This window comes from Notechis scutatus, chromosome 2 (assembly GCF_049901735.1).
Source record: "Notechis scutatus isolate UNSWTSFEM ecotype Mainland chromosome 2, rNotScu1.2, whole genome shotgun sequence".
Classification (NCBI taxonomy): domain Eukaryota; kingdom Metazoa; phylum Chordata; class Lepidosauria; order Squamata; family Elapidae; genus Notechis; species Notechis scutatus.
The window spans coordinates 201727601-201740835 of NC_142010.1; the positions used below are offsets into that span (position 1 = coordinate 201727601).

Sequence of the window (13235 nt, forward strand, 5' to 3'; positions counted from 1 at the left end):
GCACAAACAAGATATCCTGGTCATGACGATGCTGATTAAAATGCATGCATACATGCAAAACGGTCCTTTCCCACCCACTAAGTTAAAATGTGTGCTTATAAAACTATACAGAGTTTAATTTGCTTTACAAAAAGCATGTGTCATGGTTGCAAACTAAGCAAAAAATAAGTACAGCAATTTTTCAACATTTCTTGGATATCATGTTAGTACATTTTAAGCTAAACTCAGTGTTTACAATTAGCTTTTGAAAATAGCTCTGTTTTATTTCTTTATTAGATTTAAAGCTCAGTTTTTGTAGAGGAGTTCAAAGCAGCATACTTAGTGCTCCCTCCTATTTACTGCACAGCTGTAACGGTGGTGTAGATTGGGTCACTATTTTAAAAGAAATAGTCACACATCTGAAATATTACACTGATCGTGTGCTGATCTAATGAGGGTCATCTGTTTATTGTCTATTTCAAATATACACTTAAAACATAAAAAATAGAATTTCCTTTATTCTTCCATCCCTCTCCACATTAGTTGAGCTTCCTATGGTAAAAACACAAAATCAGCATAAGGAAAGCATAAGGGAGGTAAGAAATAATGATGAACGAGGGTGCTCCCCATACAATGTAAGAAAATGTGGCATGGAATCATGTGCTTATTTACCTTATGTTTCCTGTAAATATTATTGTATAAAATTCTGAAATGTTTTCTTGTGTAGCTGCTCTGATAAGCTCCACCAATCAAGTATTCTATAACCAATCCAATATCAATCAACAATATTTTATAGTCCACGGGAAGAGTACTCTGTAACACAAATATTTAACGTCGTACATTGCAACAAATATTTGTTTTGTAACATATGTAAGAAATTGTTTTCACATCTGAGAAAATCTTTCAAAAGCATTATTCTTGCCACCTTGTAGTGAATTCAAGACATTACTTTTGTTAAAATTTCCTCTTGTGTTCTTGATTAAACTGTGATGAATATAAAACTTTTCTAGGCTACAGTTTATTCATTCATTTTTATTTCCTGGGCCAAAATTGAAGACAGTTAGCTATGAAACAATAATCTAATGTGGCATCAATAAAAGCCAGTGAAACAAATATTTGACAAGGTTTTTAAAATCGGGAAAACTGCCAAACAAATGAAATGAAGAGATAAAAGTCAAATTATCTGATGGCCAAATAGAGTGCCTGAAATAAAATAAAATATTTACTATATAACTTAATGCTTTTACAGAAAGTTAACTTGAATATTGAATATAAGAATCACCTTTGTTGTTACTTTAGCTACTGAAGAACACTTAATTAGAACAAAGTTCCACAATTTACATATACATTCATTGTAGCAATAACCTATGAGCAGTTATAGCTTTTACCATGTTAGTCAATACCATATTCCTCAAATTTTTACATCTTTAATTAGAAGTTACCCAGATATCTTCCTCCGTAACAAGACAAAAAGGAATGGAGAATATTTCACAGAAGAGTATTCAATTAGAAAATCTTATTTAGTATCATCTTTTTTATTACAGCAATTGCTATGGACCAATAAATGTCCAACCTTGCCAATTGTTAGACTTGCATGGCCGGCTGGCGAATTCTGTGAGTTGAAATCCACATATCTTAAAGTTGCCAAGGTTGGCACCCCTGATATATACATTTGTTAATACCAAATAGTGATAAATTGCTGCCTATAAAAGCCCTTGCTCTTCGTATTTTAGAAGGAAATTACCTGTTTCACGTCACAAAGAAGATGATGCAAAAGTAGGTTTGTTGGCCCTTGTCTCTGGAATTTAGAAATAAAAAAAATAACATGAATAAATGAATAGCATGTAAATATATCACAAAAATAATATTTAATTACACTATTTTTTAAATTGTTCATGAGTTTGAGAGACTTGCATGAAGAAATTGTGTGAAAACTTCAGAATCTCACAAGACTTCAAATTTCTTTTACAAGAACTTGCAAAATCTCAGCATGTGGTGGTCAAAAAGTATTCTTCAAAACAGAAGCAATTATTGGGACTGAGGTCATATTCTGGACCCCAGAATATAAAAACTGGTGAATCAGAATGAATTCAGGAAGACTATTTGACTTTGGTTTTCAACTCAAGAGAGGTGGGGACAAGAACAGTGTAAAATTTGGGAGTTTTCTTTTTTCTTTTTTCTTTAAAAATTCCCAGGATTCATCTTACTCTGTTTCAAATACATAGCTTATTTACATCCTGTGTTATTTTTTTCAAGGATTTTTTAAAAATTATTGTTGTGGGTTTCACAATCTTTAAGTGGCCTGAGATGCTTCCAAACGCTGAAAAGAAAAAAAGATTGTTAACATTGGAGTTTTTTACTTGCTTTGCCCAATTCCTTCTACCATTTTATATAGCATGGTGGGATAGATGTCGCACAAAACAAAATAGAGCTGTCCATTAGAACAAAACTGGCAAGGGAACAAAATTATTCTTAAGGCTAAATCAGAAGTCAAATAGCCAAATTTTGGGGAATTTTTTTTCTCTATTTTATAATAATATAATATTTTAAAACCCCACTGATTTCTATATATTTAATATATGTATTAGCTGTTTAGTGCATGTTTTTACTTCCCTCTTGGTTAAAGAAATAATTTTCCCTGGGAAAATATAAATTTCAAGGACCTAACTTTTTTTTTTAATAAAGTTTTATTGAGTTTTAACAAAACGAATAAAACATCTTATTTGAGTACAGCATCATTCCGGGTTATCACATTTCCATACAGACACAATTTCATATGCATATTCATCTTATGTATTCAACTTCATATCTTATTACTCTTTTTCCAACTTCTCACTATTTCTCCCTTTATTTCTCTTAATTTGGGGGGGGGGTTATCTCATTTTCTTCTTATTCAATTGTATTTCTTTTATCTAAATTTCTATATCTTTTTATTCATTGTACTTATACTTTCATCTGTCTTAGACCAGAGTTTAGACCAGCCAAGGAGGAGAGATGCGGCTCCCCTCCACTCGGCTAGCAATTTCCCCCCTCTTCACCACCTCTATGGGATGGCTTCAGCCCCGAATCCAAAGGATCGGGGCACTCCAGCGGCGAGCACAGATCGAAACTGCGCACAATCACGGATTTTGATCTGTTGCTGAAGAGACCCAAACCAGAGAATGACCTAACATTTTTATGGGTCTTTGTAGTTATCCTGTAACCTATTTATACAGTAACGACCGAGTTTGTGATGCTGTTTCGTTTCTTTGATTCTATGGTTTAAAAGTCATTTGTCATTATTAAAAGCAAATCAGAATTTCAGGTACTCACAGTATTGTATAGTTCTTCCAGTCGGGATATCGTAAGGAAGCGGTGTAGATTCACACCATGTTCTATTAGCAATTTCACAAATTCTACCTGATCCATAATAAGGGCATCCTGCATTGCTTGTTCAAGGGAGCCAACCTTCATACACAATATGGGGAATGGAAATTTTTGTTAATGTTATCACAGCGCTGATGGCAATTCAGATATAAAATGCACCATATGCATGATAAGACATGTAAAACAATGCAGAAAAGCAGAACTGATGGTAGTAGTCGTATGCAGCAGAAAGAAATTAAATATGAAATTTACCTTCCAGTGTTGTCCATAAACCAATATATGTTTTTTAGCAATGTCCAATCTGTTCCAAGCCAGAGCCAGATTGAGCTGATCTGGAGCAGACATATGTGTGCCTATGAATAAACACATTATGTGTTAAGTTTCATACTCAGAATAATTTAACTTCTACTTCCTGATTTGATTTTGGAAGTACGTGAGAAAAGACAACATAAAGTACCTTTCAAGAGTGCAGTCAGGATTGAGAGATCCATGTCCTGATGTTCCTCTGATTCAGCATCAAATATTGTTATCTGTCAAAAATAACATAAGTTACCAGAGGAAAGAAAAGCGAACACCATTAGACAATTTCTAAGATCTCCTAAGTTTTAGAGAAAAAGATTGACAGGAAGGAAGAGAATCAATGCCCTGAAAAATATGAAAATAAGATCAGAAGGAATAAGCTGAAGCTGGCATGGCAGAGAGATATCTAAGACAGCGGGAGTTAAGCTGCATAAAGAATAGGAAGCAAATGCTGAAGACAGATGGAGTCTGCATATATAAGGGAAGAATTCAAATCATTTCATAATGCTTCCAAAGAAAGAATGATGGACAGTCATTTCATATTTTAAGCCACATTATCATAATTTGTGATTCCAATATCAATATGCAAACTAATATAAAAATTGTAGCAATCAAATAATTTTCTCAAAGTATCCCAACCGAAAAAGTATAAGGACGAGTATTGCTCTGCAAGTATAACAATGGATGTTAACACAAAAATGCATAGCGTTAGGGAGATATGGTGCATAAAATTGTGTATATTAGAATTGTACAAAAATATACTTCATGAGAGGAATCATTTGCAGAATGAACTTATTATGAAAATTATATTAAAAAAATATGTAAAATATGGGCACAAATATGCAAACGGCTGACTATGATTGACTAAATGATAAATAAAACCAAATTGAATTCAACAGATTTCTTCATATGTGTTCCAGATAAATATCCTGCTGCAATTGATCAAAATGTATTGTGAAACTACGTTTTTTTTGTGAAAGATGATAGAAAGAAAAATATAAGGATTACTGATTCATATCATTAGTGCAAAAATGTCCAACCTTATCTTGAAGTATACAAATGCCTTATTTAAAAAAAGTATTTGTCGGGGACTTCCGGTTTGTTGGCTTCGCGAGCGGCAGGGATTTGCGATTCCACGCGATCCCTGCCGCGCTAGCCGCTTTTGGTGCTCCGATCCGGACGGGTCTGGAGCTAGGCTACCCTGCAGGGGTAGCTGAAGATAGGGGGGATCCGGAGAGGAGTTTGGGGGTGTTGCAGACCCCCTCCCCGGCCGGCAGAACCCCCTTTTCCCAAGACGGCGCAGCGGCGGTCCGCAATGGCCGCCACAAAGAAGCCGGCAGCTGCGCAAGTATGCGCTGGAGGAAGAGGAGAAAGCTTTTGAGAGTGAAAGTTTTCTTGGTTGATCCAGGACTCTGAGATACATTTAATTTAATTCCTGGAAATGATGGCTTTTTGGATGATTCTTTCTACAAGAGAAAATAAGCGGCAATTCTGAGGTGCTGAAAGGAAAGTTGATTCTCCCTCCCGACGGAATTAATAAGTGGTATTGAGAAACCTGTTTTTTTTTTCAGGTAAAACTAGCTTTTGGGATAAGTCGGAAGGGAGAGGACAAAAAAAAACAGGTTTGATTTTGTTGGAGGAGATGCCTTAAGGATTTGAAGACAGAAATATAACTCTAATAAGGCTTCAAAATACAGATTTGGACTTTCTTTTTTCCTTTGTCTGATACTACCCCTGGAAGAGAAAGAGAGAATTCTGTCTTGGCCTGGGTTGATTGAGGATTGTGGATTTTGGGACTGTTTTACTTTCTCTTGAAATATCTTGGTTGGTGTAAGAAGAAAGAGGGAAAAAAAGAAAAGAAAAGATTTATAATGGCTTTTTCTTTTGAGGAACTGAGGGAAGAATATGAGCAAACAAAAGCAGCCTGTAAAGATGGTATGGAAAAAGCCTTCCTATTTTTAGAAATGGTGCTGGTTAACTATCAGCAAACAATACAACAGATGGAAGCAGAAGAACAACAAGAAGAAGAAGACGAAGACGCCATCTTTAATGAATCCCAAAATTTATCTAAGAAAGAAGGAAGGAAGAAAGCGAGGAAAATGAAGGACTTAAGATCTAAAAAAACATTTAAGAAAGAGAAAAATATGATGCAAAATAAACATAATGATAGTAAACAAAAGAAAAAGGGAACACAACAGAGAAGGGATGCTAGCAAGGCAGAGGCTAGAAGAAGGGGGGTAGGAAGATTTGGTGGGGGAAGAAAGAAAGGGGAAAGGCGGAGAAAAGCCACAATGTTTTGAAATTAGATGGGAAAAGAGGAATCTTTTTTAGGGACAAAGGGTAAAGGATAATTTCTAAAAAAGATTTTGCAAGGTACATAAGATGGTATTGTAACATCTGTATTAGAAATAGAAAATTAGAATGGCTTAAGAGTTAATAAGAAATCAAAATGTTGAAATGTTTAATAATGATTGATTTTAAAATGTAATAAAATATTAAAGGGAAAGACAATGGGAATGTTATAAGATTTAATATTTAGATTTATTATTCAACTATGTATTTAGGAGGGCACTATGTATTTAAACATTTTCGATTTATTACTCTGTTTTTATTGTTATTAAAAGAAAAAATTAGTAGATAGAATGTACCAAGCAGAATCAGATTGGGTATTAGGTGTTAGTTTAAATGTTAATCTAATTAATTTAGGGGGAGGATAGAAAGGCATCACACTCTGATTAGTGATTTCAGGAGAAATTCTTTTTTTTTTTTTTCATTATAAGGAATGAGATAGAGGGATAATAAAGAATGGGCAAAAGATACAATATAATGATTTAAATTAAGATGGATTAAATAAGATAGAATTATGAAGAGTGATCTGTGGAGAAGTTTATATAGAAGATATAGAATGGTAAACAAAATAGGTAATGTTATGTATGATGAGCATGAATATAATTAAAGCCCATATAAAGAGAGGTACCTGGGGTCAAGTTACTTTCCTAAAAGATTTTTTATATGTTTATTTGTTGTGTGTCTATGTTTTTGAGAGCATTAATAAAACCTTGTAGAACTACAGAATGAAAATAATGGTGATCAAGTCAGAAAGAAATAGATGAAATAATAATAGTGAAATTGAATAAGAGTAAAGAGAAGTAAAGAGAAATTGGATAAGAGGTATTTTTATGCTCATATGGAAATGGCTTAAAATAGAATTGTATTGTATAAGATAAGGTTTTATCTGACTTGTAAAATTTATAATGGAAAAAGGTTTAAATATGTAATGGTTGATGATGATTTGTTTGTTTTTGAAATTAATAAAATTTGCTTTAAAAAAAAGTATTTGTCACTATTATTATAATGATATTAATAATTATGAAATATCAATAATTATTAATTCATATTTTTTCTTTTGATAATATTAATTAAACAGTATCTTGGTATAAGTAATAATTCAGTGACAGAGAAGAGGATGGGATTAATAAAGAGATACCATTAAATCAGGATACTTACAGAATCTCTATGTTCCATACATTCCATTAAAATTTTGAACAAGTGATGGGACTGCTTTTGTCCAAAACTGAAGCTATTTTTAATCTTTAATAATATCTTTTCCTTAAGTTGAGTGTTCCAGTTTCTGACAGGAAATGAATGGTGAAATAGATATTAGTTCATTACATGCATCTTGTCATGTTCCCCACCAGCGTAACATTTTCCAATAGCCCCAGCAATGCTTGTTATACTGTACCTCTCCTAAATATATTTTGACTTATAACCATTCATTTAATAACCTTTCAACGTTACAACGGCACTGAAAAAAATGACTGTTTTTCACATTTGTGACCATTGGAGCATCCCCATGCGATCAAAATACAGGTGTTTGGTAAAGGCAGGCATTTGTGAAGGTTGGATTGGGTGATTTGTACCTTCAAAGCAGGTTTCCAGCAAGCAATTTCGATGGTAAAGCTAAATTTGCTTAACAACAGTGTGATTCACTTAATGACTGCCATGATTTGCTTAATAACTAGAGCAAAAAGGGTAATAAAATAGGGCAAAATTCATTTAACAACTGTCTACCTATAACCAAATATGAACTAGACAGAAGTTGTCTTAAGAAACAAGATTTAAAGAATCATTTAAAGATTTGAGCTGCTTATTTTGGCGCACTATTTTTTCATTCCATATTTGAAGGAATGTTATGCAAATACTCACCTGTCATCTGCGGTGTGTTTATAAGTGAATGCAAGAAGGTCTGCAGCTCTTCCAGTTCCTTCACATATCACTACTGGAACAGCAGGTGTGTCCCTGACATATTCCCAGACTGTCAGGATTTCATTGGGACCACCTTCTACCACTAGCCCAACTAAGGGCACACCTTGTCCCATTCCTATTTCAAATCACACAGAAATTGCAACCATTCATTTAGGGGATTCAGTACTTGTTGAAATCTGTTGCTCATAACGTTTCTCATGTTACAAAATGTTAGAACTGTAAATGGAAGACTTTTCCCTTAATAAAAATGGCACATTTTAATACGTGACTAGATTTCATTTGTTCAGTGGGATGAATGTGGGTATGCATGACAGCTATTTTCAGAATCAAGAATATTTTTCTTGTATTTTTTTTTTATAAACAGTATCTGCCCTATGATAAGCTTCTCATCAGAAGATGCTTTTACTTCTTGCATGAAATAAAAAGAAAAACCTTTTAAAAATACATGTTTTTAATGACTACTTTAACAATTAAATACATAGTAATGGTATGTTGATTTAAAAAGAACAGAAATATCAAGAAATTACTAATAAAAAATATGGTAAGACCAATAAAACAAACCACTTCATTGAAAGGGTTAAGGTTAGAATTAGGGTTAGGGTTGGGTTTGGGTTTGGGGTTTGGGTTAAGGTAGAGGTAGGGCAGGGGTCTGCAACCTTAAACACACAAAGAGCCATTTGGATCTGTATCCCACAGAAAAGAAAACACCGGGAGCCAATAATTTAACAACCGGTGTGATTGGGTGGGCGTGGCCAACTCGACGTCACTCATTCCCACTCAGTCCCCTCCTACTCTGGAATATGGAGTGAGTCTCCATCCCCTGCCATCATCCTTACCTTCTCAGCAGTGGTGGGATTCAATTTCTTTTACTCCCGGTTCTGTGGGCATGGCTTGGTGGGCATGGCCAGGGAAGGATATTGTAAAATCTCCAGTCAGAGATGGTATTTGCTGGTTCTCTGAACTACTCAAAATTTCCACTACCGGTTCTCCAGAACTGGTCAGAACCTGCTGAATACCACCCCGGCTTCTCAGGACAGGCGAGGAGTGACGGGAGGGACGGGAGGGGCCAGCCAGTGATGGGATCAGCCAACAGGGAGCTGCAGCAGAGGGCTAAAAGAGCCGCATGCGGCTCCAGAGCCACAGATTGCAGACCTCTGAGGTAGGAGTAGAGATAGAGTAGGAATAGGGGTAGGGGTAGGGTTGCCAAAATACACAATCCCTCTATCCCCAAGATCAATTAGAAAAGTGCACCACTGAAAGAGGTTCTCACAGAAGTAATACAGAATAAGGATTTCTTACTGGTATGTATTTTTTGAAGTGATAGATACTTTTCCAGACTTCTCCTGAGTTTCATCTCACTGCCATACTTGCCCACTGTGCCATCATCAACCAGTATGAAATGGGAATGCATGCTGTTGAGGGTGCTCAGCTTGCTAAGGGGATTTCCAAGTGTCTGATACAGGCAGACTACCTAATGAGACACAAAAATTAAAAAACAGCCCTTCCAAAGCACAGTTTCACTGTCATTAAGATGGATGGCAAACAAACATTAGTAGCTCAGGAAGAAGTTGTCCCTGGCAAATTAACAGCCTTAGGTAATGAGAAATTCCATATAGGAGGGAGAGAAGATTTTGCAGATGAAATATGAAAAGATTTTTTTCCTCTTCCATTACGCTATCCTGTTGTTCTTCTATACTTTTTGTGAATAACATTTTTTACAGGATTGGTAGAAAAAATAAAGAGCATTTCATTTCTTATTAATCTTCATTACTTTTTTAAAAAATGAAACAACAATGATCTTGCTAACAGGATAACCTATGGCACAATTTAGTCGCATAAGAAGTGACTTAGTTTGTGAGGTTTGTCATGATTGATTAATTTTCAATATATAAATATAAAATTTCAAGTGGTATCTTACATTGCACAATGAAAACTAATATGATTTACTTCCATAAAATCAAAAATGAATGATTCATAAATAGTTCCAAACACTTTTCTTATACTTTGACATTCTGCTAAATACCTAATAATTATAAATTCCACAGTAAATCATACAAAAATAAACACAGTATGTATTTCTGTGCAGAAATAAATAGACAAATCTCACCTGATATTCCCCTAGCTTTAAAATATATTATAATCCTTTAAAAAAAGCTTGCCATTTGAAAATTGTTCAAATGTAATGGAAAAAAATACTCTCCATCCTATAAATATTAACATCTCTGTTATACAGAATTTTAAAACCCAAGTTTCATTTCTAAAAGAAGTATGTTTATAACTGCAGGGAAAAAATGTAACAGGTGTAATTGTGGGTTTCTAGATTATAATGGACTGGGACTCTAATTAGTTGAGAATCTGTGTGGTATAAGGATGGAGTGAATTTGGATCAAAAATCAGGGGACTTCTCAGCCATATTTCTCTGTCCAAACTATTTAACAATGGGAGGTTAAAACAGAAATATAGTTTTAGAAGTTTCGGTGCCAATTTTTTTTACTACTGGCTTTGTGGGTGTGGCTTCATGGCCATGGCAGGGGAAGGATACTGTAAAATCCTATTTCCTCCCCACCCCATTAACCTGCTTTCCAGCTCCGTTCTCCTGTGCAGGGCAACAAAAGAAGACCCAGCTGATCAGCTGGGACTTGGGAGGCAGAGAATAGATAGGAGCAGGGCCAGTCAGAGGTGGCATTTGCCGGTTCCACGAACTACTCAAAATTTCTGCTACCGGTTCTCCAGAACTGGTCAGAACCTGCTGAATACCACCTCTGTTCGGTGCATATGATAAATAAATAATAAGATATTTTAAATGACCAGTAAATTACCAGTATTATACAGGATATATTCTAGACAACAAAATTTGCAGCAACTTAAACAAGTAAATAGAAATATTTATCTTCACATATACTATAAGTAGGAAATTGTAGTGTTCTCCAATCTATACCTTGTCTCTTATACTTACACAGTGCAACAGTGCAAAGAGTTCATTAAAGGGGGAAAAACCATTTGGGAACTCACGTCTTTGCCAATAAGTTCTTTCTGATTTTCAATGATGCCCCAAGGAGAAATTCCAATAGCACAGATCTTTCTTAAATATTGAGAGGCATGGAATTTCAACGCATTTCCCACATGCTTAGATATTCCTAGACAATTACATTGAAATAGATGACATATTATCATCATTACACATTTACAATATGATCAGATTACAGAAATGAAATATCTTTCCAAAGGTAAATGAGAATCAGAGCAATGTTGAATCTGATGGAATTACTACATTTTAATTATGTACGTCTGTAAAATATCTACACAATAATGTGCATTGGTTCCTCACTTATCATACATGATTTTTTTTCCTGAAGAATGAGATGGCACAATATTTTTCCACATGCTTTATGTTAAATATGATTGAGAATGTGTAATAATATTGGGCTAAGAGAGTGGCTAGATTATGACGGGACTAGAACTCACCGTCAACTGGTTTCTGGGCCAGCTCTTTAACTCCTACACAAAACTTTTATTTCTGTAAATTAATATTATTGTCCAAGAGTGCTTGGAAGAAGATACTACAAGGAAGTAAGCAATATATTTGGGGAGAGTACCATCCTTTAAAACAGCTCTGTTGCGTGCATATGACAGACACAAGCAGCTCTATTGCTACCTGGTATAGTTTTAATATGCTTAATATGTAACTCCTATCAAACAGGGTCATAACAAGACTATTCTAGTGTTCACAGATGTCAGAAACATTTGCCTACCAAATATTAAAGAGAGAGAAGTTTACCGGTGTTAATTCCTTCTGTTAATATCCAAGCTCCTGTAGTTTCAGCAGCTTTGACCAATCCTTTGCTGAAAAGTTGCAGCAGTTTAGATGGAAGTTTGAAGTTTTGGATACCACCGTGAACCGAAATGACCAATCTGGGAAATTCCATCTGCCATTCTTTAATCATGAGCTGCAACAGCTGATCTAGTTTTATGTCGTAAGAGGTTCTGATATACTGTGGGACCAAAGAAAACCACAATGTCTGTAGTTGCCCAAACACAAAAACAACAGGAATAACTATAAGATTACAGGAATAATATAGAAACTTAATTCTAGCTTCCTCAAGCTGCTGTGAGTTCTAATCATTGTCTTGCCTTTCTCTATCAAATAGGCCCTAGGTCAGGGCTGTCAAACTCGTGGCCCATGGGCCAGATGTGTCACTTTCTGGCCACGCCCACACCTGGTTTAGTGAAGAGGAAAAAAGTCACGATACGTCACGAGATGACACCATGACAATGTGAGTTTGACACTAGGTCAAAGAAAGAAACTCTACAAAGTTTGATTGGAACTATACTTCATTAATTTAGGCTGTACTGACAGAATTTTGAAAGCCTTTATTTTCCCTTCTCTCTTTTAATACCTTAGAGAATTACAGTGGAGCAGAGATGGTATTCAGCAGGTTCTGACCAGTTCTGGAGAACCAGTAGCGGAAATTTTGAGTAGCTCGGAGAACCAGCAAATACTACCTCTGACTGGCCCCACCCCCATCTATTCTCTGCCTCCCAAGTCCCAGCTGATTGGCTGGTTCTTCTTTTGTTGCCCTGCACAGGAGAATGGAGCTGGAAAGCAGGTTAGTGGGGTGGGGAAGGAATGGAGATTTTGCAGTAACCTTCTCCCTGGAGTGGGGTGGAATGGAGATTTTACAGAATCCTTCCCCTGCCATGCCCACCAAGCCACGCCCACCAAGGCACACCCACAGAACCGGTAGTAAAAAAATTTGAATCCCACCACTGTAGTGGAGCCAGTTTTACCATCTATCTCATGATTTTTCTGTTTCCCATGCTTAACAAAGCTTTTGTTTTCATAATCATTTCTGCCCTGTTTGTTCCAAAGTAATTTCTGTGGCTCTCCAACCTTCAAGACTTTTTCAACTCTGTAACATTGCCTACAATTTTCAGTTTCATGGTTCAAATCATGCTTCACAACTTTAATTGTCTACCTGATGTCTTTTTCTTCCCCAGTACCACAACATCAACAGGAACAGAAATCCACTGATTAATATGATTTCACTAATGTTTTCATGTTTTCCAAATTCCTGGTCGGAAAAGTGTACATTTATCACAAAGGGAGTGAATGGATTCCCTGCTTTAATTAAATTATTTTCTAGCCTGTTAGATAAACCAGAAAATCAACTCAACAAGGCTAAAACTATTTTTTATTAAGATTGGTTATTATAACAGAATCTTGAAAGTCTGATTATGTAAATGTCTATGGTGATTCTCAATCATCCAGGTCATGGTTGTCCCAAAGCTGTTTTTTTCCCCCCAAAAAGCAACTGGACCTTTTT

General features: G+C 35.4%; 1 protein-coding gene across 1 annotated transcript in view; it reads right to left on the reverse strand.

Annotated features, from left to right (window-relative positions):
• TRPM6 (transient receptor potential cation channel subfamily M member 6) overlaps positions 1–13235 on the reverse strand; it is an 83024-nt gene that overhangs the window by 58319 nt on the left and 11470 nt on the right. The window contains exons 6-15 of the mRNA XM_087957819.1: positions 11690–11903; positions 10924–11048; positions 9211–9382; positions 7852–8026; positions 7153–7276; positions 3803–3875; positions 3598–3698; positions 3292–3426; positions 1724–1777; positions 652–792 (exon numbers count right to left, since the gene is read on the reverse strand). Of these exons, the coding sequence (XP_087813945.1) occupies positions 652–792; positions 1724–1777; positions 3292–3426; positions 3598–3698; positions 3803–3875; positions 7153–7276; positions 7852–8026; positions 9211–9382; positions 10924–11048; positions 11690–11903 (1314 nt within the window). The remainder of the gene's footprint in view (positions 1–651; positions 793–1723; positions 1778–3291; positions 3427–3597; positions 3699–3802; positions 3876–7152; positions 7277–7851; positions 8027–9210; positions 9383–10923; positions 11049–11689; positions 11904–13235) is intronic.